General features: G+C 37.7%; 1 protein-coding gene across 10 annotated transcripts in view; it reads right to left on the reverse strand.

Annotated features, from left to right (window-relative positions):
• Positions 1-24,405, reverse strand: part of LOC131692285 (FH1/FH2 domain-containing protein 3) — a 428,161-nt gene that overhangs the window by 306,620 nt on the left and 97,136 nt on the right. For 2 of the 10 annotated variants that reach the window (XM_058979252.1, XM_058979250.1), the window contains exon 1: positions 19,271-19,688. The exons of 6 other annotated variants lie outside the window; for them this stretch is intronic. In XM_058979252.1, the coding sequence (XP_058835235.1) occupies positions 19,271-19,273 (3 nt within the window). In that variant the 5' untranslated portion in view covers positions 19,274-19,688. Of the gene's footprint in view, positions 1-19,270; positions 19,711-24,405 lie in introns of those variants that run through there. 2 more of the 10 variants (XR_009305954.1, XM_058979253.1) reach the window with 2 other exon arrangements.

Raw genomic sequence — 24,405 nt, forward strand, 5'->3', positions numbered from 1 at the left:
GTGTCATAAAATTAGGCAAGTTTCTGAATAGCTGATAATTTCTTGTTTACTTCTTTTGACGTTGCTCCAAGGATTGCGACGTCCGACAATATTGTTGATTTGATCCATCATCACATCAAACGAATCGGACTAACGAAAGATGTTTGTCGGATGAGTTTTTCTGTTCGCAGGAGTAGACTTGTTTACAGAACCCACCGCTGAATTGTCAAACAAATGTCTAATGGATTGCCTAATTACACCCTTCAACATTTTAAACAAACGCCATCTGTGGAGTAAAATGACGTGACTCGCAAAATTCAACGACATGTAAAACTAAAATCAAACGTAAAACTATGTCATTTTAGGTCAGGAGACGTAAATTTACACGATTTTTTCTAGGTGTGTAGCGGGTCCCACTCAGAAGCGAATTGATAACTTGACATGTAATAATAAGAATGTATCATGTTAGTCAAAATCCATAGGCCCAACAATAGGTTGCACGGCTTTTTGAAAAACTTATTCAATAAAAATTGAACTTTACGATTACACATTGTTGGACAACGTTAAACATCCGTTATTCTACACAAACTAAACAATGCGTAGTACTCCAGCATACACAGCAAAAAAAGATGAAAATTAACTTAAGCGTATTTCATAATATCGCAGAAAAACTATTCGTGTAATTATGTTTCACGAATAAATTTACGCTATATATCATGCACATAAAACTAACCCTGAAAATCATTCCAATCTGTATGTTCGTATGGAAATTTACATTATCCTGCTAGAGACATGCGCGCTATACATTCAACATTCAGCCAACATACCTTATTTTTACACGATTTTATACGAAACGGTGATCAGCAGAGAGAGCGTGAGCCGCCCAAGCGAAGCTTATGTACGCCACTATGCAGTCCCGTTCTCATGTGTCGCTTTAGCTCAGTCAGTCAGGGAGTGTCTTTGATGAGTCAATGATCGTTGGTGCAAGTCTTTGTATTATTTTACGTGATTTTATTTTCTGATGTCGCCATGGTCATCAACACATACGTAAGTTATTTATAGCATCTATTTGTGGCCCATGTAAAATTAATCACACGCATAATTTTACACTATTGGTCGCATTCACTTTATGTGCAGTATAGTTTAAATTTTACATGGAATTTTTTATCTGTGTACGTACCAAAAGAATATGAATTTTATCGTAGACGTGGTTGCAAACATAAAACAATTTAACAAACTGTAATTTACGAAATGATAGAACATAACCGTGTTCCATTTAATTTTACATGAAACTTATACTTTACATGCGCAATGACATAAAATTACACTTACTTAAATTCAGAACAAACGCTATATGTGGAGTAAAATTACGTGATTTACGAAATTCAACGTCATTTAAAATTAAATTCAAACGTAAAACTAAGTCATTTTTGATGCTCGAATTTTATCGTTGACGTAATTGCAAGCATGACAGAATTTAATAAACCGTAATTCACGAAATGACGAAATATAACCGCGCTCTGTTAATCTTACACGAAACCTATACATTACATGCGCAGTGACATACAATTACACTTACTGCCATTCAGAACAAACGCTATATGTGGAGTAAAATTACGTGATTTACGAAATTCAACGACATGTAAAATTAAAATCCAACTTAAAAGTCAGTCATTTTTGATGCTCGTATGCGTCAGAGTCAGGAGACATAAATTTACACCATTTTTTCTAGGTGTGTATATCAGGGTCAGGAGACGTAAATTAACATGATTTTTTCTAGGTGTGTAGTTAATTACCCAGGAATAAGTTGATTCTATCAAATTAAAACTGCACAAACGCAGAAATTGAGGTTGTTTGGTAATTTATTCGTATAGAACTACAAGGGCAACTTGGCCTTACTTTGTAGAGCAAACAATCCAATGAAAAAGAAAATAATCAAGTGCGGTTTGGTATTACATTCATAGTTATAAATTTTAAGTATAACTATTATTTAACGTAATTAACAGAGGTAAATAACCACTTGTCAATCTAACCAATTGTCTGTAACATGAAAAAGGATAAGTCGTTAGCGACTAGTATAACATGGTTTTTGTTAAAAACGAATGAGCTGAAATAATTCAAGAATTCACTACAAACTTCTTTTTTAAGATACGTGAGTTCCACTTGAGAAACGCGAAAAAATTCAAAAAAGTTCAAAAGCCTCATAAAAAATTCTGTCAAGAATCTCATTTAATGTAAGTTCTAAGAGACAACTTTCCTTAAAGTGGTATTAAAAAATCTGGAAACGTCATCGATTTGAGTAAGCTTTGAAATAAGAAGCAATAAACGTGTTTTTTTTTCTGCAAATTAGTATTAAATCTTCAAATAATAATGAACATAACTGATTGAAGCTGATTGATCATGTTTTTGATGATACTAGCTTCGATTAAAATTCTTCAATCACGTAACATACATTCCATTCGAATCACTACAAAGAGTATCCAACGACTGCAATAGCATTAACTTTCCAACACTTCACCAATCAAAACAGTCAGAACCTAGAAAGTCGCCCGTTTCTTTCTGTTGCGCATTCATCGTTAGCTCCAGACCTCAATAATCGGACCCGTATCGCAACAAAATCCCAAAACAGGTTTCCGCCGTCGGTCGTCGCGGTACAAAACCTAACCGTCGCCGCCGCCTGTTTTTTTTTATTATTTGCACGTTTCCTCGCTGCGATCGTCGCCGTCATGAAGCGCACATGCAGCAAAACCAGAACACAAGCCCTAAACCTGTTCAAGTGAAAAATCTTCTTCTTTCTCCGCAGGTTTTGGACTTTGCTGGCAGTCCGTTCGATTGCCGGTAGTTCCTTGACTAGCGTGCACTGCTGGTTGCTGTACGAGCAGAATCAGGAGGTGCAGGTGGCAACGGAGAAAAACCTGTTCCGGGCTTCGGTTGAACCTGACTGGAAAAAGGCCTGGAGCGCGAAAAACTTTGCACAACAAAAAAAGAAGGAACAACCAAACGAAAGGCACATAAATTGCAACAAAATCTTATCAATGAGTGGCAAAAATATATAGGAACCGACCACTTGCTTCCGTGAAGGGTTAGTTCGGGTGGACAGGCCAACATGACGTTTATTTTGCGGTCGTTTTCTCTTTGGCGATAATGGCACTTGCTGGGAGTGCTGCTGTCAAACCGGTGCTTATGGGAGCAAAACAGCCGTATATCACAAACGCAAAGCCAGGCACATTCAGCGAGTCAGTCAGTTTTCATGTTTGGATACCTAGTTTGAGTGGAATGCGAATGAGGTGCGACCGAAGGAAACAATGATGAATTTGTACTTCATGAGAAGTTTCTAAATAGAATTATTGTAAAACATGTATTGTAACAGAATATTAAAGTAATCCGTAAATATCAAAAGTAGTTAGTTTGCTACAGAAAATCATCGTTGGAGAATCCGCGTACCTAGCCGATAAGTGCATACAAAAATCTCAAAAAAACCGATTTTGAAAAGATCCAAACAAAACTTCGGTTGTTTATATCGAGAACAATTCCATAGATAAAATCTGTATGGAATCATGTCGCTTGCCTACTCGCGGTAAGAGAAGCAGTGCCGCACCAATAACGTTGGCGAGTCCAGCTGGGTCGAACGGTGCTAACAGTCAGCAGCGTACAGAGGTAAACGGAAAAGGTAGGTGCCACACACTGCTCCACCTATTCATATCGATTGTGTGGCAATCACGAAAAACTGGTCTCCACGGGCAGCGAAAACTGAAACCGAGTGTAAACAAATTCGAGTCAAGTTCAAGTCCGCCTTACCGCACGTGCGCACCACCCTCTTGTAGCATAACCCGGTGGGCGATTCAAACATCGAGGCGCGAGAAAAACGAAAAAACGCGAAACTGGTCACCGGTTCAAACGCGAGATCAGCCTGAATGGTGATTGCTGTGCTCAGGTGAAGGTAACAAGGTCCTTGAAAAGTGTTAACAGATCATTGTGGTTCTATTACCCAGCAAAATTGCTTTTTTGTGGAAAATTGCCTGCCAGTTTTCGGCCAGTTTGGCGTACGGAGACGATCCTCAGTGGCTGCCGATTTATTATTCATTGCGAACAGCAGCCGTTTGCTTTTGCGACTGACTCGGCGCGGCTCTGTTGATTGTGTCACTGTAGAATCGAACCAAGTGAAGCAAAATGATGGAATGGAACGTCGAAACTGTAACGACGAATAGCGGAGCGAAACCGAATCGAACATTTAAAAAAAAAATGGACGGGATGGCAAAATTCCAATGAAATAACGGTTCTCGGCGTGCTAGAAGTAGAATAGGGGCGAGCGAAAATTAATCAAAACTTTGAACGCATAAATCAACGGGCTCAAGGTTCGGTCTTCGGCGTTTGTACATATTTGCACTTTGCGCCACAGCATGGCACGGCAACACTATCCGGTATGGATGAAAAGCGAATGGTACTTTGAATGGACAAAACAGTTGGTTGTTGTATGTAGCTTGACCTGTAAGTTCGACTGATTCGCCAGTTCACCGATCGGAAGCGTAACTACAGCATATGATAATTGATTTGCTTTAGAAGCACAACTCCTACTGAAACTACAATCATGCAATCGAGCCAGTCTGCGTTTAGTTGTCGATAGAACTGTTATACTGCGAACGTTGTCAATGCCGGATGGCAGAATAATCCTCACAAGACAAGATCATATCAAGACAGCGCTTCCCGCGACCGATCGTTTGAATTGATGAATTGTGCTATTTTAGGATATAGTATAGGACCTATACTATCAAACATCCAAAATGTGTTATTTCTCAGAAGAATCGATCTCTAAATAAACTCTAAATTGTCATGAAGAAATTTCCGAATTATTGTCAAACTTTTTCCAAGTTCGTTTAATTCAACTTCAGAGCCTTCCTCTTAACACTGATCATAAGATCTTGTACAACTTTTGGGTCTACTTTATTTTGTGTGGAAATTCAATTTTTCCTTATTGTTGCTTCCGACTTCGCTTTCTTAGGATGCTTCCGAAGTACCTGCTTCATGATAACCCAGTATTTCGTAATAGACTGCAATTCTGGTACTTTCAAGTGATAATATCCTTAGGCACAAAATTGACCTTCTTAGTTTTGCACCACTCCAGAACATCTTTCGAGTAATGGCACGAGGTGGAATTCGATCACTAAAGCGTAGGGTCAACGTGAGACCTCAGAAGTTGAAATAGATGCTTTTGGAGTCGCGTTCGAACACCGGTTGCCATGCTAACTCCGCTTTCCACGCGAGCAAATTGCCTGCCACATCGTTCCCATGTTCTTTATGATCAACAACGTTTTTAAACAGCCACAGTATGTAAAATAATTAAAGACACCCTCGTTCTTTTCAATTTAATCCCATTACCGCTACTATCTTTATCAAAAAATGTTTTTCGTGTTTCTTGAGCCCACCGTTTTCAAGGCAAAATAGTTTTGAAACCCTACATGCACTAGAAAAAAGTTGGGCATGAAAGGGTTAAGATTCCTCTTGATAGCTTCGCCACACGCTTGTGATCCTTCACACTATACGGCGATCCATTTGCCACTGCTTCCTTCTAGTGGTACGGAGAGAGAGTTCCGGATTTTCTGGGCGCGTGCGCCAAAGTTCTTTACTTTTTTACGGCTCAATTTTCGTAACGATTCCACAATTGCTAGTGAAATCTACACAATGCAAACAATGCACGTGCAACAACATTTCACTTAAAACTTCAATAGAAAATACATGACGGAATAATATTGGCAGCAATTAGAAAGTTATGCAATTTGACTCCGTGCACCCCTTAACCACATAATGGTTCCCGACGGTCCATTAGTTATCATTTCAATAAAAATCCTATTTAATTCTCCTAGCAGTGAGATGAGTCATTTCTTATATCACTACTTCAATCTTTTATTATTTTTCATAATTTATGCGAAATGCTTGTACAACTAGACACAGGAATAACAATATAAAAAGAATAAAAGAAAGAAGTGAACAAAATGTATAAATCTAATAAAATAATAAAGCGCATAAAACGAATGAAAAAAATCAACACAATTAATAAATCGAATAAAATAAACCAAGTAAAGAAAATAATTCATTTTGAAATGAATGAAATAAACCAAATGAATATAATGAATAGAGCGGAAAAATAATAAAGGGAAAGAGCGAAAAAATGAATGATATAAATAAACAATTATTTAAAAAATAAAAAAATAAAAATGAATAAGATGTATAAAATGAACCAATCAAACAAAATAAATTAATAAATAAAAAAATAAAATGAATTGAATTCGTAAAAGGTATAAAATGAATAAAACAATAAAATGAATAGAAAGACAAAGATGGAAAAAATGAATAATATGAATCAAACGAATTGAATTAACGAAATTAAAAATTGAATAAAATCATCAAAACAAAGGAAGTTAAGATGAATGAAATGAACAAAATGAATGTAATGATTAGCGTGAATAAAATAATAAAAATAAAAATATGGATTAAGTGAATGAAATAAATAAATGATGGATGATTTGAATAAAATAATAAAACGAGTAAAATAAGTAAAATGTGTAAAAAGAACCAGTTGAACATAATAACTTCACGAATTAAGAAGAATAAAATGTATTAAATGAATGAAATGAACGGAAAGGGGCGAGCATAGCGTAGTTGATAAATCGATTGTCTTGTATGCAGCTCACCTGGGCTCGATTCCCAACCCCGCACATAGAGTTAGAGTTTTTGAAAGAGATTCTTCTAACCCGAAAAAAAAGAAACGAATCACCCTAAGATTAAAACTTCTATAATAGAACAAATTAAATAAATAAATTAAAAATTGAAAAGAATAAAATTGGGCAATAAATGAAATAAAACGAAAGCAAAGAATATGAAGACTAAACTAAATAAAATGAACCAAATGAAGTTGTGAATCATAAATGAAATAAATAAAATGAATAAAATAAATAAACTATTACGTATTAAATGAATGAAAAAAAAAATGAATATAACGAATAGAATCAATAGCATGAACGAGATGTTTTATGAATAGAATGAATATAAGAATAAAATGAACACATGAGTTAAATTAATTCATGAATAAAGTAAATAAAATGTGCTAAAGGAATGAAATAAAAAATAAAATGAAAATATGTTTAAAATTCTAGACAAACATGTCGAATGATCCCAGAGGCAAATAAGAGCCTCTCTTTATTTACTAGCTTTTTCGATTATTACGGCATCATCATGAAACTATTTAACATTGTTTCAATGTAGAGTTGTGATTCATTGGTTGAACACTTTTTATCTGAACCGTTTTTAGTGGGACTTCTGATATTTAAACCATTGCACAGTGGTCCCAAAGAGCAAAAAAGGGTTTTTTTTAGATTGCGTCAAAACGATTGACTTTAGCAATATGGTATCATTGAGAAAGTTTCTTGGAGTAAAACTCCCCTTCTTTCTGTCTTATCGGATTGATGATTAATCTCCCTAAAAGTGAGTTACGAAATTTCTTTTCTCCAATAATTCAGATAGGCAAATACTTACTTCAGCAAAGTTGTAGAGAAACTCGTTATAAACATTTTACCTGAAGACTTCAACTCTCGATCTTTTAAGGTTTTTGAGATATGGGACATTATTTGCGAAAGGCCTCTTAAAACAGTTTTTTCATCATCAGTTTTCTTCTAGATTTTTTCCATGATATAAGAACATTGTTTGGACTATTAAACTGCATTACTTTGCCGAAGACGGAAACTTGCTATCGCTATTATGTGTGGAGATATTCATATTTTTTAATTGAAAATAGCTCTTTTTCCAATGCCGATAACTTTTAAACGGGCAAAAACGGGCAAACCACTTTGTAAACAAATTAAAGTGCAAGAAAAGCACAACAAATGCTGGAAAAATCAGATCTCCCCAAGGCGGCCCTCTATGGAAATACTCGAGCTGAATTTTTGTCTCATTCCGTCATCAAATGCAATTGATTACTCGCCGTTTGGTTGCACTTGCGCCATTGTTATGAAGTAGGCGCAAGGAAATTGTCAGTTTCCGGTGTCAGGTGTATGCATTGAGTTTTTGAACAACTGTAACTTTTGACTCAAGCAAACAGAAGCTCGGATAATACTTAAAAAGCACACTTTAAAATTCACAAAAAGTTCTTAGCGAACTTTCAAGCTGCTCAAGCTTTAATAGAACTGCTTAACCCACTATTAGAACATAAAACGTAGTTCCTTTATATCAACTTTTGGTTGCTTGGGTATTTACTCAAGGCGTGCTTACAAAAGTAAGAAAGGCTAATTATTACGACTTTAAGCCTTTATTTCAGAACTAACAGTAGGGGTGGGTGTAGCGTAGTTGGTAAATTGATTGCCTTGTAAGCAGCGCACCTGGGTTCGAGTCTCGACCCCGCACATAGGGTTCGAAATTTTTCATAAGACATTTTTCTAACCCGAATAGGCGAATGACCTAAAGGTTAAAACCTCTATAATCGACATAAAAAAACTAACCGTAATATATGGTGATGTATTTAATGCCGGAACAGCTCTAGTATGGACAAACTTAGGCTTTAGTATTTCCATAGAGGGCCGCCTTGGGGAGATCTGATTTTTCTAGCATTTGTTGTGCTTTTCTTATACTTTAATTTGTTTACAAAGTGGTTTGCCCGTTTAAAAGTTATCGGCATTGAAAAAAAGCTATTTTCAATCAAAAAACCTATTTTAATCCACCTAGCGGTGCGATTGTGCCTTTCTCAATCATGAATCACGAGAATGTGTGCGTTGTTTATATTCATTAAAAGCTTTTAAATGCATATATTACATTTTATTATTATACATCACATGACAACTATATACAGGAAAATACATCATTATTCGAGTTCTAAAATTTTTAAAAAGAAAAAACAGCCACGGTAATATTGAACTGAAAAACCTGTTTTAATCCACCTAGCGGTGCAATTGTGCCTTTCTCATTTCTCTAAACTATGGCACGGAGGCTTTTTATGTTCAACATAATCGTGGAAATGTCCATTACATTCTTAGTACACTTTGCACTTATACACAATGGCATGCCAGCCACGAACTTGATGAGCTACGTGTCGACGGTGAAACACTTGAAACAAAAAAATATCATACTCCATTAGCCTAATCAGCATTAGATCAATGTTATCTGCTTGCTAACTCATTTTGTCATGCGGGGCTGGGTATGTGAAGAGGGCGAAAGTCCCATGAACGAACGACTCCCCAGCTTAAATTGGTATGCTTTGTGATATAGTGGTGGTTTAAAGATGATGGGGTTGAAAGGGAGGAGTATGAGGGCTGGATGGGGTGGTGGTCTGAGGGGTGATTTAAGGAGATTTTTAAAGGAGGGGCGCGAACAGTAGATGGGGGGTGTAACCCCTCTCCGAAAAACCATCAACTACGCCCCTGTTAAAATCCAGAAACCCTAAACGAGTCGAAAAAAAAATTTAGGCCGGGATTAGGTTGACGTTTTTCAGAGTGATTGCATAACCTTTCTATATGAGAAAGGCAAAAATGTGCCAAAATCCAAAAAAGTGAATCGTAGTCAAATTTTTTTTTCGAGTTTGCATCAAATCTCGACGTTTCATGCACCTTGAACACATTTAGCATCAAAAATAAAAATTCTATTTTCAATTTTTCCTATAGTTTATATGAGAAATTTCTGTGTGACCGCACTCTGAAACCCGTAATTCCGGAACCAGAATTCCGATCGATCCAAAATTCAATAGCAGCTGATGGGAAGGTTGCACCTTTCATTTGAGACTAAGTTTGGGCAAATCGGTCCAGCCATCTCTGAGAAAAATGAGTGACATTATTTGACACATACGCACATACATACACACACACACACACACATACACACACACACATACATACATACACACACACATACAGACTTTTTCCGATCTCGACGAACTGAGTCGAATGGGATATGACACTCGGCCCTCCGGGCCGGGATTAGGTTGACGTTTTTCAGAGTGATTGCATAACCTTTCTATATGAGAAAGGCAAAAAGGTGCAAAATCGGCAAAGTCCCAAAGAGTCGATTTTTATAAAAAAAATAATTTTCGAGATAACATAAAATCTCGACGTTTCATGCATTTTAAAGATGTTTGGCATCAAAAATACGAATTCGATTTCTGAAATTTCATGAGGTCCCCCCTTTGAAAAAAAAAATTGAGTTCCGGCTTATATGGGAATTTCATATGTGACCGGACGGTTTAGTCTATATTTCCGGAACCATATATGCGATCCGTACGAAATTTTACAGACATCTATGGGGATATTATAGCTATCATTTGGGACTAAGTTTGTGAAAATCGGTCCAACCATTTCCGGGAAACTGATGTGAGTTCGTAAATTTTGAAAGATGGCCGCTTTTCCCGGGCACTTCCGGAACCGTCTATGGTGGTCAATGTAGTCAACGAAAGTTTGGTTGGCCGTCGGTGACCTAGAACAGCAAATTTAAGTTGTTTGAGAGACATTTTAGCGAAATTTTTACCTTTTTTGCTTTCATCGGAGTATCGGTTTGAATCACAATTTGCTATGTGATCGCACGCCACAACCTGTAACTCCGGAACCGGAAGTCGGATCGGGATGAAATTAAATAGCCATTTACGGGGACGCAATACCTTTCATTTGAGGCCAAGTTTAGTCGAATCGGTCTAGCCATCTCCGAGAAACCGATGTGACTGTTATTCTGAATTTAGATACTTCCGCCGGGGCTTCCGGAACCGAGGATGGTGGCCAATGTGGCCAAATAGACTTTGAATGGATGTTAGTGACCTAATACTACAAATCGAAGCAGTTGTGGTCATATTTTGGAAAATTTTTCACCTTTATACATTCATTGCAGAATTTATTAAAATCGACATTTTCTGCGTGTTCGTACTTATCACCCTGTAATTCCGGAACCGGAAGTCGGATCCATTAGAAATTCAATAGCAGCCTATGGGAACGTTGCACCTTTCATTTGAGACTAAGTTTGTCAAAATCGGTTCAGCCATCTCTGAGAAAAATGAGTGACATTTTTGGTCACATACACACACATACACACACACACATACATGCACACATACATACACACACACAGACATTTGCCGAACTCGACGAACTGAATCGAATGGTATATGTCACTCGGCCCTCCGGGCCTCCGTTAAAAAGTCGGTTTTCAGAGCAATTGCAATACCTTTCTATTGAGAAAGGCAAAACGTGAATATCTCCACACATACTAGCGATAGCAAGTTTCCGTCTTCGGCAAAGTAATGTATTTTAATAGTCCAAACAATGTTCTAGAACATTTATATAATGGAAAAAATCTAGAACAAAACTTATGATGAAAAAACTGTTTTTAAGAAGCCTTTTACAAATAATGGCCCAAATCTCAAAAATCTTAAAAGATAGAGATTGAGAATGTTTGTAACGAGTTTCTCTACAACTTTGCTGAAGTACGTATTTGTCTATCTGAATTATTGGAGAAAATTAATTTCGTAACTCACTTTTAGGGGGAATAATCATTAATCTGATAAGACAGAGAGAAGGGAAGTTCTACTCCAAGAAACTTTCTCAAAGACACCATATTGCTAAAGTCAACCGTTTTGACGCGATCTAAAAAAAACCCTTTTTGCTCTTTGGGACCACTGTGCAATGTCCAACTAAAAAGCATTTGAATGCCAACATATTATGTCTAATTTAGAGATGTGATGAGATGCATTTACACCACTAATGTCTTCTTCGGAGAGTCTTTGGCACTTGTCAGTCGTTCCAACTAGCGCATCAAATTCGTTAGTTGGACAGAGCTGGTGGTCCAAACAATGAATCACGACAGTATATCAAAAGACTTTGATTTTACCTAGCATATTATGCAGAGAGTACAAGTAGCCGAGTCGTTGACAGACGAGAAAGTAAACAAAAAGAGGCTCTCATTTGCACTAAAGACCTTTTGGAGTGTTTGCCTAAAATTTAAGGAACAAAATGAATTAAATGAATAAAATAAGCTAAATGAGTAATATAACTAATAAAATAAGCAATTCGAATTAAATGACAAAAAAAACAAAATTAATGAAATAATCAAATTAATCCAATGAAATTCAACCGAAAACAAATACTCATTCTACATACTGCTTTTGCCCCGCGAAGTAAATGATAAATAACAGTTACGTTTTTTGTGTGTACATTGCCTGAAGAACAGAAAAAACAATTATTATTCTTGCCACGTTGATTCTTCGAGATGAGTGTGTCTCAGCAGTAATACGTGGTACTCATGTGAAATACGTTGGATATTAACTTTGGTCAAAAATCTTGGTTATTGATCTCTATTTTTTGTTATATTACAGCGAATATTCGCGATGTGGAACATTTGCTAAAGGTGGATATGGATCTCAAGCTTGCGAAATTCGTCTTCATCCAGCTCCATCATGTCAGGCAATCTGTGCTGATAGCGTTTAATGCAGTGGCCTAGCAATACGATTTATTATCTAACGAAACACGTGGTATTCAAACGATAATAAAATTAAGGTATCACAATTCGTTTTTTTGCAGGGGTTGCAAAATGTAAAAAGAAATCCGCTTTATTTCGAGGAACCGTGCGAAAATAAATTCATGCCGTTTCGAGGTACCCCGAAGAAAATATCCATTTCATATTGATAAACCGTGAAATAGCCATTTCTTTTCTAAAAAGCATTCGGTTATTGGAACTTGAAAAGCAACAGTTGTTGACATTCTACTTCCGAATACACCGAAGGCATGGAACACCAAAAGCTAGCAAAAAAACGGGAAAAATATATCAAGCAACATCGACGACTAAGGTAATAGGAATGACGTCGAGTTTACGCTGGTCACCCTTAAGTGCATAAAGCAGGGAAGAAAATTTGTTGGCGGGCATCAAGACAGCTTCAACGATGATGACCTTGACGTGAAAGATAAGAGAGTATCAAACGGCCCCCACGATGCAGTAGGCGAGCAGACAAATGTTTCTCCGCCGCGAAAGATAGTCTAGAATGCTATGTGCACGACCGTATAAAATTTCAATCGTTTTGGGGTACGCGTGAATTCATTTTTTCACCGGCGATGGACAAATTCCAACATCGCAAAAATCGCTGCAACCTTAATGTGTATCAAAAGCACCATCTTTTAGCGACATTTTTTAAAAAAATTGATCATAGTAGAGTGTAGCAAATCTATCTTTTAAATGAATAGAAATAACTCATGAGTGTAAATTACTAAGTGTAAATAACTCATGAGTGTAAAGAAGAGAAAATTTCCATACAATCTGCTAAAGATATCTTTTCACCGCCGGTCATAATTTATCGTCATTTTCAACGACTAACTTAAATTTAAATTGTAACCCCAACATTTTTGTATCTGATTTCGATCGATTCGGAGTTAGTCCAGTTTTATCATCGTCTATTTTGCTGTGTTGTTTATCAATATTATTTACTGTATCAGAAATACAGACAATTCCTAATTTAGGAAAAACGGTCTAACTCCCCCGCTTTCGACGGATAATTAAAATGTCGTTACACATGGAATTAAATGTTTTTGCCTTTCTCAATAGAAAGGTATTGCAATTGCTCTGAAAACCGACTTTTTAACGGAGGCCCGGAGGGCCGAGTGACATATACCATTCGATTTTTCAAATTATCAATTGAAATAAAATAAAAATTTCAAATATTTGTTCCAAAATCGCACAAAATTACTTATAATACAGCAATAATATAGCATACCTTTACTAGAGTCTGTTTTTTTTCTTTCCAGAACTTAAAATATCGAAAATCGTCTGGTAATTGGCAATGTAGCTAATTTTTTGGTTCCGAAGGTCCCAGAAAATAGTTTTATTTGCTGTAAATCAATATTTTAAGGGTACATTAGACTGTTCGAACGTCGTTTTGTGTTGTATTTGAGTAGACCTACAACTTATACTAGACCACCTGAAAAGATCATTCATTTTTGTGTGTTTTGTAGAACCGTGTTGTTGACATTCCTTATCCGCCTAATGAAATTTCAACTTGTTTTTTTTCCAAAATATTTTGGTTGCATTCTCTTAAATTTGTCCGATTCATCTGATACACACAGTCTTCCAGTACCGTCTTTACATATCGGCAGCCTGCGCCAGAGACAGGTACTTCATGATTTTGGGAGCCCCGAATTTAGGACGAATTTGGGGGGGGGGGGAATAGCGTCAGGGTCGGTGGAATACTTTTTTCCCGAGTGGGTAGTAAGATTCGGAGTAAATACGTAAAAACTCGTATTGATGAAAGTTTAGACATGGCGTGTGTAAGTGAAAATGAAATCTCCCTGATAATAGCTTGTATTCATTTGGAAACACCCTTTGTTAACGGGCTGTATGACCGACGGCTTAGCGAAAATGTGTTTATTGATTACTGATACTACATAGAACATTTGTACAGCTAAGTACCAATCACTCCATTCTTTTCAATTTTGTTGCATTCCCTGCGATAGAACCTTCTTTGGTGGGTATTGAAGCCTGCATGATAATATTGACGACTGGGGAGGTATCTCCGACGACCAACAGAGAACGATTTGAATTTTTCTGCCGATAAGTCTCCTTTTCAATACAAACCATATCCATCTAATACAACTGGCCAATGGCGTGTACGAATAAGTATTTGTATACGTACCCGCCCGTGAAGTAGAGATTGATGCTGTACTCTCCGAGAGGGGCCTTAATTACGAACTATGTGATCGGCTCCTTCCAGAACCCTTCGCTTCAGTCAGTGAAAATTCTGGTATGCAAGCAATTGCGTTAAGCAACAATCGAGGAGTATAAGAAAACAATTTATTTTCTATTGGCCTCATTTCGAGCCTTTCGCCGGATCTGTTCTTCCAAACTTTGTTGTTTTGAACGGAGCTCGTCTAGCTGTTCGCCTTTTTGTGCATGAACTACCGACATTGCAAACAATAGGGTTATATAAAATTATGCTATTATTTCAATCGGATTAGCATTTTTTCGGCACCAGGTATTTAAGTTGTCGCTTGTCAAATCCGAATCAAAGGCAAAAACTAATTGATATTGTTTCCATACTCATCGCACCTCAGCTGGCTCTAGGTGACTTCAACTTCCACCGTATGCCATGAGCTTGTCTTCACGATGATAACCGATCTATCTTAATATATGATATTCGCGACAATTACAATATGACCATCTTGACTACGATGGAAATGACACGAACGCCAACTCCATCAGCTCGGCCTAGCGCGTTAGATTTAACATTGTACTCGACCTCTCTATATTTAGTGTGCCCAATGATTTAAAGAGTTACGCGTCCACTATATCCGAAATAATCGAATCAAAACAAAAATTTCCTCCGGTGGAAACGTACAACGTTTTGACTGGCTTGAATCAGACGAAACGAAAAATCGTACCAGATTAACAGACACAAATATTAGTTTGAGTTCTTTCACATTGCTTTATTCCGGGTAATGAGAAGGCGGACACTTAACCATTAGAAGGAGATCGCGGAGCTTCAACGAATTTTTCAGTATATCTTGTCAATTGACGCTTGAAAATTTATCTTAAGTTTATTTCGTGGGGCAATGAAACTTTTGGAATCCGAAAGATACAAACAAACCTTGGTTAAAGGAAATGGAAAAAAAGGTCGTGAAATCCGTTGAGTGGTATTGTCCAATCATGGTACGTTGAATGTGCATCTTCGGAGTATTGCGGTTGGGGGAGAACGGTCTCTGCGCTTGTGGTGACGGTTATCGCAACATTAAACATGTTGTCTGGTCGTGCGCCTAGTATTCTAGCGCCAGTTTTCCGATCCTGTATGTCTCTCATACACATATTTTTAAACCCCCAATAGATATCCGAATTTAGTTATCTCTTCTCTTTTGGTTGACATGCTAACAGCTACCGTCGTGCGGGGTATCTTTGCGCACTTTTTATCAATTTTGACGAATTATAACTCCTTTAATAATCGATGGATTTGTATCATATCAGCACAGATTTATCGTCATCGTGTATGTATTATTTATGCCAAATATGAGCAGAATTGGTTCACACATAAACAAGTTGTTCATATGGCGTTCAAATATATTTTTGTGGACTACTTTGCACACTTCTTTAATTCGATATAAAATAAAAATTAACCAGTTTTATTTACCAACTTTTATTGAAATATCATAAATTCATACTGATATCAGAGGCTTTTTCAACAATAAAGCATCACCCATTTATCGCATTTTCTAAAATGAGGGATTCTTTTTAATTTAACATTTACAACGTTACTTGTCAAAAAAACTTGAGTGAGTTGAGACTACATATTGTTTTTCCTAGAGAGCAAAAAGGAAAAAGATGAAAAATAGCAATATCAGTTTATTTCTAGCATGTTAGAATCGGTTTTTAAGCGCATTTAAAGATTTTTTGTGTTATCAATTATAAAAATAGCCACACGGTGGGATTGAAAATTTCGCAAAATAAAAAAGTGAAATAAGGGGCTATTTATGACGTATATTTGAGTGATAAACTGATGGCGTAATTACTACACAAGGCCACGTTCTCAAGTTTTTTCACGGCCAAGATCACATTATTTCGCTACCGCCAACTTTGGATGTTGAATGTCTTCAAAGAAATTATACAACATAATACAGAGCATATCTTGAAAAAAAAACAATTTTGGTAATTAATTCTCTTGGACATAACTACGGAGAATAAACTCAAGACATTATTTTAAGGCTTGGTATCTGCGGCAAAGTTGTTGATAATGATAATAAAAACAATTTTTTTAAAGACACAAAAATCTTCAAGTGCTCACACATATCCAAAGCAACCCCGCACGACGGTACCTGGAAAGCTGATCCCAAGCGTTCCCAGCGGATCCAAAGAGGCTAGTCGGCGATCCGGTTCATGATGTCCGGACAGTGATTTTCTGTTTGTCAAAAAACTGCAAGTTTAATATGAAATTAATGTGCATCGAGAATTTAAGACGCATGCATTTTGTGCGCGATACACTACGTAGTTAATTTCAGGTTGTGGTTTGTTCCAAACTTTCGAGTGGGTAAATCCCCCCTCGATAATTTTCGAGTGGGTAGTGCTATCCATACTACCCACGTATTCCGCCGGCCCTGAATAGCGTAGTTGGGAAATTGATTGCCTTGTACGCAGCTCACATAGGTTCGATTCCCATCCCCGTCCATAGGGTTATAGATTATCCAAAAACAGATTTCTCTAACCCGAAAAAAGGCGAATCACCCTAAGGTTAAAATCAAAATAAAAAATAACGAATTTAAAGTGATTCTAAAGGTAAAAAGTTATAGATCACAATTGTTTATAACTCTTCAGCGTGTGGGTAACAATGGATCGGTAGCAGCTCAGAATCGCGCATTACACTTATCCAAAGTAATCAAGACAATCAGACGGAGTGATGAAAGCGGTAGGAGACACAACATTACCAGGATGGTGCTGAAACAACTCAAACGTTAACCATTTTGATGCAAGTTTTAATTTACTTAGAGTAAAACCAATGAATAGTTCTGTACCACAAACACGTAAATAAAGTTCTCAGGGCACCAAACAGTAGCGGCCACCAAAACACGGTGGCAAAACTTGAACAAGGAAGCTATACATGAAGCGAAAGAAGATTTCCAAAGTGCAAAATGCTTGTTTGGTAAGCGATTCGCAGTTGGGGCAAATATTTAGTTCTTCATCACATCTGGGACCATCAACGGACAGATCTACATGAAAACCTCCAAAAGTGACTACTGTACTTCTTGAAGTCTCACGAATACTCGATACTTTCCCGGCCGGGTTTGGCATATCTGACTATGCTGTCTTAGACTGGTATAGAATTAATAGCGTTATTTTTATACTGCTCTCCGACCTATCAAAAATAGTAATTGCAAGTCTGTATATTAATTCCGGACACGAGAGGGCTAATCTGTCATCCGAGTCCTAGGCTTTCCACTTAATCACCGGCGTTGTCTTCGAAACTTCAATTTGTTGAATAGAGAGACCGTTGTTATTACTTAAATGTAAGTGTTCACTTTCTAGCATTAGTGAGGGAAATCTGAAACAGGTCTTTTTCACCATACATTTTACCACACGATTTTTTAAAAATAATTTTTATATAGTTGAATGATTTGGTTCAAGTTTAGAAAAAAAAATCGGGGTGGTATAAAATATAAATCATTCCGTGACGATGGGGATCATTTTTGGTCATCATACTCTACAGTAGTTTCTATCTGTTGAATTATAGGGGCCCCTTATCTCGGCAATGCCCAGAGGCCCCAAAATGAACAGAAGTCCTGGATAATGCGAGATAGTCACGGGTTTCAAGGACTTGTTCCGCATGGTAAGAAACATTAAAGATGTTAACATTAAACATTAAAGATGTTAAGGCTTTTAACCTAAAATGGGGAACATGAATATTGTGCCAAATTATGCTGATTCTGACGGATGAATCACCTTATGAATCGTTTCGCAACCTTACAAATAAAATTCAAATAACTGAAGAATGTACATGCTGAATAGGATTCTTGAGGAATGGGTCCCGTGTTCATCCCGAGAACTTCTGCGCACCCATAGTTGTATTACATACTTGCAATTTTTTTAATATCCCGACACAAAGCACTGCAACCAAGGTTTAAATAATTCCTTTTCTAACGATTTTAGAATACATTCTCAGATTCAATTGCCAATATAGGACAAATTATAATCAAAATTAATGCACGAATTGTACATCAAGCTGAACTATTTCAAATCTATCCCCGTTTATAAATCATGCACCGTTCTATCTTCGTTTGCCTAGTTCGCATCACGGCTTTTTCAATCTCTAATTCGTCCCTCACCCCATCGATTGCCATTTCGCCCGTTCCGCGCCAGGCAAAACACTGTGCCAGAGCAATGTTCTTTTCCTATGTAGGTATATAATTATTTTCTTCAAATTCCCTACCCAGCAAAGGTCGGTTGTTTATGTTACCGTGTCGGAAAGAATGGCAAAGAACAACAATCCTAAGTCGGCCGCAAACGAACCTCAACAGGTTCTCCACAAATCGATTCCGTACCGAAAGCCCTTCCTCACAGTACCCTCTTGCGCTGGAGTGCTTTCGAAAAGTCACGAACCTTTCAGCGGAACTTGGCGCGGCAGCATAAAAAGCAGCTCACCAATTTACATCCAAACTTCTCGATTTATGATAGAACAGGTGGTTCTCCTGGTTGCAGTTTCCTTCACCCTTTTACACAGTCAGCAAAAACAGCTCTTTTCCTTCCTTTCGATAAACCACTTGCAGAATGTTGCGATTGTAGCAACCTTTCCCTATTTTCAATAAATTACCATTTATCACCGTGAATTAGTAGCACATTTGCAAATTCTGTCTTCACCACACACTTCCAGACAGCCTCGCGATGACAACCACCGATTATTGCCGGTTCAATAAATTCACAAAATCTCCTCTCTTCGCACTTCCAAACAGCACTTCACGGATTAGTCGCATAAAAGCATAAATCTTCCTTGTGAAAAAAAACTCCCGCTTGGCTTTCCGCAGCTTCTAGGTTCAAATTATCACACCCGTAAGTCACGACTCGCGGACAGAACTAGAACAAACAATGCCGCAGGCAGAATAAAGTTTTCCAAGACTCGGCTTCAAGAACACAAATCGCACCAAACTTGAACCGCAAAGTCGCGCGCACTCGAACGATGTAAGTTTCCGCAGCCACGAATACCCAGCAACTGACTTAGTTCTCGCGTATATCGTAAGGTGAGCTCATGCAACCGCACCGCCAGTACCACCTGCCTCGACGAATTGCTGTTGGAGTGAATTGCTGCTCACTCTCATACCCTGATGGTCGCGTGGAACCACCACCGACGACCGGCTTGTCTTGGAACTAGTTTTTCCTCTGTTTTATGTTGTAGCTCTCCGAAACGGACATTATTTTCCTTTTTGTTTTGCGTACTCGTACCGAAACGAGGTGACCACGGAATACACCTCAACTGTGTTGTTACTGGTGTACTTCCGATGGGCACTTCAATCAAACATGTTACGCAGGTAGCCGTGAGGCATGTACTCGGCAGGCACCTAGCTGGTAATAGTGCGGGGGAATGTTATCAGTTTTTCGGGTCGATTACTCATTGTTGCAACGCTCTCTGATGGAGCGCGAGGTGACTATTGATAAGTAAGCACTTCGTGTTGACTGTGATAAAAGTTTCGCGGAATCAGTTGCTCACTTGCGAATACATTGCAATGACATCACACTGGGAAAGTGTTATTTTTTCTAGCGAGACCGTGGAATTTGATTATGTATACACTTCGCTGCGTACAGCTTATGATCAAAGTTATTCTTCTAGATTCGATCCTCCGCCGAAAAGCATTCGCACATCGTTCACGTATATCGATCATTCCACGTGAAAGCAAAACATCACGAGCACGAATGAACCGATCGATGCCGGCTTGTCATACTCACCACACTGAGAGACTGGCCGAAAGAAAGAGAGACAATGGGAAAGAGTTCACTCGATGTTTCTTTATGCAGCTCATGGTGCAAAGTGCTCAGAAGTTTCTCAGCTGGACACCTCAGGTTTGTTGTATTGGTAGGAGCTAGGTATTTATCGTACCCGTATACTGAAGGGCCAGGCACTGGTCGATTGCAACGATGACTGATGGCGCTCTTGAGCGGGGAGCGAAGATTTTTTGCGCATACATATTTGCAACAATGTAAAATGGAATCAAGTGATTGACATTGGGGTTGTGAGCCGCACATTAGCAGACATGGTTTGAGCGTCTAATTCGAAATAGTTTGTAGCTTCCCAAGGTTCGAGAAAATAAAAACCGATTTAATCCACCTTGATATAAGATGTGTAATTTCTTATATATTCTGTTTGCAGTTTCATTAGTTTGCAGTTAATTTATGCAATGCATTTGTGCATAAGATAACTAGAAATGCGTTGAGCACATTTTCGAGTTATGTACGAATGGACCTCGAATATTAATTAACCAATTATACAAAAATCATAAAATGAAAAAAAGTTAATTAATTAAAAGATGGGCAAAATTGCCCAATGAGTAAAAGTAATTGTAAAATGAACAAAATTCATGCATTTTGATAAATTAATTGAAAATAATAAAACTAATAAAATTTAGTAAATCAATAAAATAAACTGAACATATCCAATAAAATAAGAAAAAATGTGCTTGTTGAACTAGATGAACAAAACGAGTAAAATGAATAAAATATTAAAACGAGTTAAATGAATAAAAGCGCGAAATTGATATAATTAATAATACGCATTGCATGAACCAAAAGAAATACAGTGAAGACCCGTTTTTATCAGCCCCTTGGTGAATTTACGATTGATAAAATAGGGACATTGATAAAATCGGGACATATATTTTTGTTTCTTTTTAAGAAACTGAAGCTTTAAAAATATTCTTTGGTCCCTAGACATAGCCTCATAACCTTTCCTGATTATTTAGCTTAAACTTCGCTTAAGGGGGCCTGGCAGCTCAAAATTTAAAAAAATATATATTTTTTTTGCATATTTCGGATCTCTAAGATAAGAAAAATATGCTCAAGAAAGGATTTACTCGAATTCAACTTGGTTCGTCTGCTAGAGCCCATCAAACTACCAACTATCAATTTGCATATGAAGCTGATAAAATCGGGTCGAAAAGCTGATAAAATCGGGGGTAGATAAAATCGAGGGCTGATAAAATCGGGTCTTCACTGCAAATGCGTTTTAAACGTAAAGGTGATGCAATGACTCAAACAAACAAACATTATGAAAAATACATACAATACGCACAAAATGTCAATAATGAATGAAAATAATGGAATGAATAAAATGTTCAATTTGAATAAAATTTTAAATTGTAATACAATTTAAACAAAAAAATAAACAGATAAAATAAATTAAACTTATTGAAATATTACCTAATATCAAATGACATATAGGGTTTTCACATCAACATGCATCACGAAAAAAAAACGCTGTACCTAGTGGACCAATTCTTTTCAAACTTTCAAATAATAAAATATAACCCATTAGTATGGGTGGCATATATTTTTCTTTTAACTTCAATACTATACCCGTACGCTCGCACCTTACGATTAACTCCACTGATTAGATTCTGTACAACATCTGGCTGTAGCTTCTTCTAGCATAACTTAGCTTTGGTAGACTGCCCATTGTTGCACTTTTTTTTTTTTTTTTTTTTTTTTTTTTTATTTCAATTATAGAGGTTTTAACCTTAAGGTCATTCGCCTCTTCGGGTTAGAAAAATCTCTTAGGAAAAATTTCTAACCCTATGTGCGGGGTCGGGACCCGAACCCAGGTGCGCTGCGTACAAGGCAATCGATTTACCAATACGCTACGCCCACTCCCCATTGTTGCACTTCGTGATTGATGAATGAGTGAAAATGCACAATGAACCAAAAAAGTCGATTGGGAGGAGCCAATTATTTTCACTGTACATGTTTTACTAACCCAACATTTTCATAGAATTGGCAATAGCGACGCCGGCCACGTCCAATGCTGTTCTACCGGGGAAGGAAAGGAATGTTAGTTCGACACTCACTGTTGATAGAGACCGAGACTACCTCTGCATCTCAATGAGCATCACGGTAAAGAAATTGTGTTAGTAGGAAAAGGATTAAAGATCAGGATATGTGCCTTGGTAGACAATATGATCTTAGCAATATGTACGAAAATTGCTTGCGATCAATCCCCGATAATTTTCCGTGATGCAATTTGATGTCATAGTAATCAATATAATTAAATTAATAAAAATAGACAAACTAACGAAATTCATAAAATGAGTGAAATCACGAATAAATTCAAAACGATTAAAATAAACTAATTGCGGTGATAAAATGAATAAATAATATATTAAGTAATTACCATATATTAGGAAAAAACATAAAATGAACAAAATGAATAGTTAGAACCAAACGAATGAAATGATAGAAATGAATACAAATGAATAAGACGACGATTAATTAAAAAAATAGGATTGCTTCGGGATAGACTATACTGCTTGTATCAGTTGTTTTATTAGCAGGTCAGGAATGTTGAACTGTTGTTGACTTACTGGTTGAGTACCTAGAGACTTTGGTTTCTCTATCCGTCTCAGTTAATAACGTGTGTTAGAAACTGTCATATCTGCATCTCCTAACACACGTTATTGTTTTTTACATTTCTTTCAAAAAACTTTTTCTGATGCTCGGAGGACTGAGCCTCTTATACCAATCGACTCAGCTCGACAGATTGGGCTAAGATTTGTATTTGTGTTTTTATGGTAAAGTTTGAAAAGCTTCAAAAGCCTGACATGCAGTGTATTGGCACAGTGCCTAAACACTAAAAATACTTCTTACTCTTTTTTGCTTCAGCTTCCTCTTTCCGTCTCCATTTGTTACATCATCATTTGGTTTTCGTCTCAGTGAGCCGTTTAATTGCTGATTTCATGAGACTTGTAGCTCCTGTTTCCGTGAGCCACGCAGCTCCCAACCTTATCACGATCTGCTCGGATAGTCCCAGGCGGCGGTTGTGAACTCACCCGACACCGACTGAGAGTCCCCCGCCGTCGCTGTTTTTCTCGGTATCGATGTCTGTTTTGTGAGCCAATTAGCTACCAGCGAATTAGAATCAACCCTGCTGTGAATTTCTCGGCAGTGGGTTGATGACGATACCGATACTTGTTTCGTGAGCCATTTAGCTTACCCCGATCACTCGATCTAGTCTCCGGCGGTGGACCTAGCCTTCTTAACGAACCATCTACCATATCATCTACTCGATCAAACCCCCTGCGGTGGATCTAATTTACAAACGAGCTACATAGTAGGATGTCGAGGTCGGTTCGGCGGAGCCTGGCATCCGATTCACTGGCGCCCCGATGACCGAACGCGCCGCGTCGTATGCTACTCAACTGGTACCCAGCGGTAGATCTTGTCTACTCCGGCAAAATTCCTCGGCGGCTGAATGATTCACGATCCCGATTTGTTGTTTCACGGCAGCCTTCTAGTCGGTGGCGCTGCTTTGTTGGTCACTTCGCCACTTCCTCTGCAGCTCGGAGACTATACGCGTTACTACTCTGTTGACCATATCCCAGATATGCTCGTCATGGTACTCTTCGACAATATGGTCAACTGTTACGCCGGGCATATCCCTTCAAACTTCTTCGAACCTAGGATATTCGAAGACTCCGTGTTCCGATATACCTCAGCAGAGGATGAGACACCCGCCCAGAGACGTCGCATGCTGCATCTTGCTCCTCCGATCTTTGTCAATACGTTAGTTGTCTTCCAAGCTTTCTCACATACATAGTTGTAACTTAACCGAACATCGACCATCACACTCAAGTGCTCCAGCGCGCGAATCGATGGAATTGAGTGACCTCCGACACAGATCACGACCAGCAACTACAACTTGACATCAGCCATACAGGTTTCCACAATGCCCAATGTCTCTGCTGTCAC

The sequence above is a fragment of the Topomyia yanbarensis genome, chromosome 3 (genome assembly GCF_030247195.1).
Source record: "Topomyia yanbarensis strain Yona2022 chromosome 3, ASM3024719v1, whole genome shotgun sequence".
NCBI lineage: Eukaryota > Metazoa > Arthropoda > Insecta > Diptera > Culicidae > Topomyia > Topomyia yanbarensis.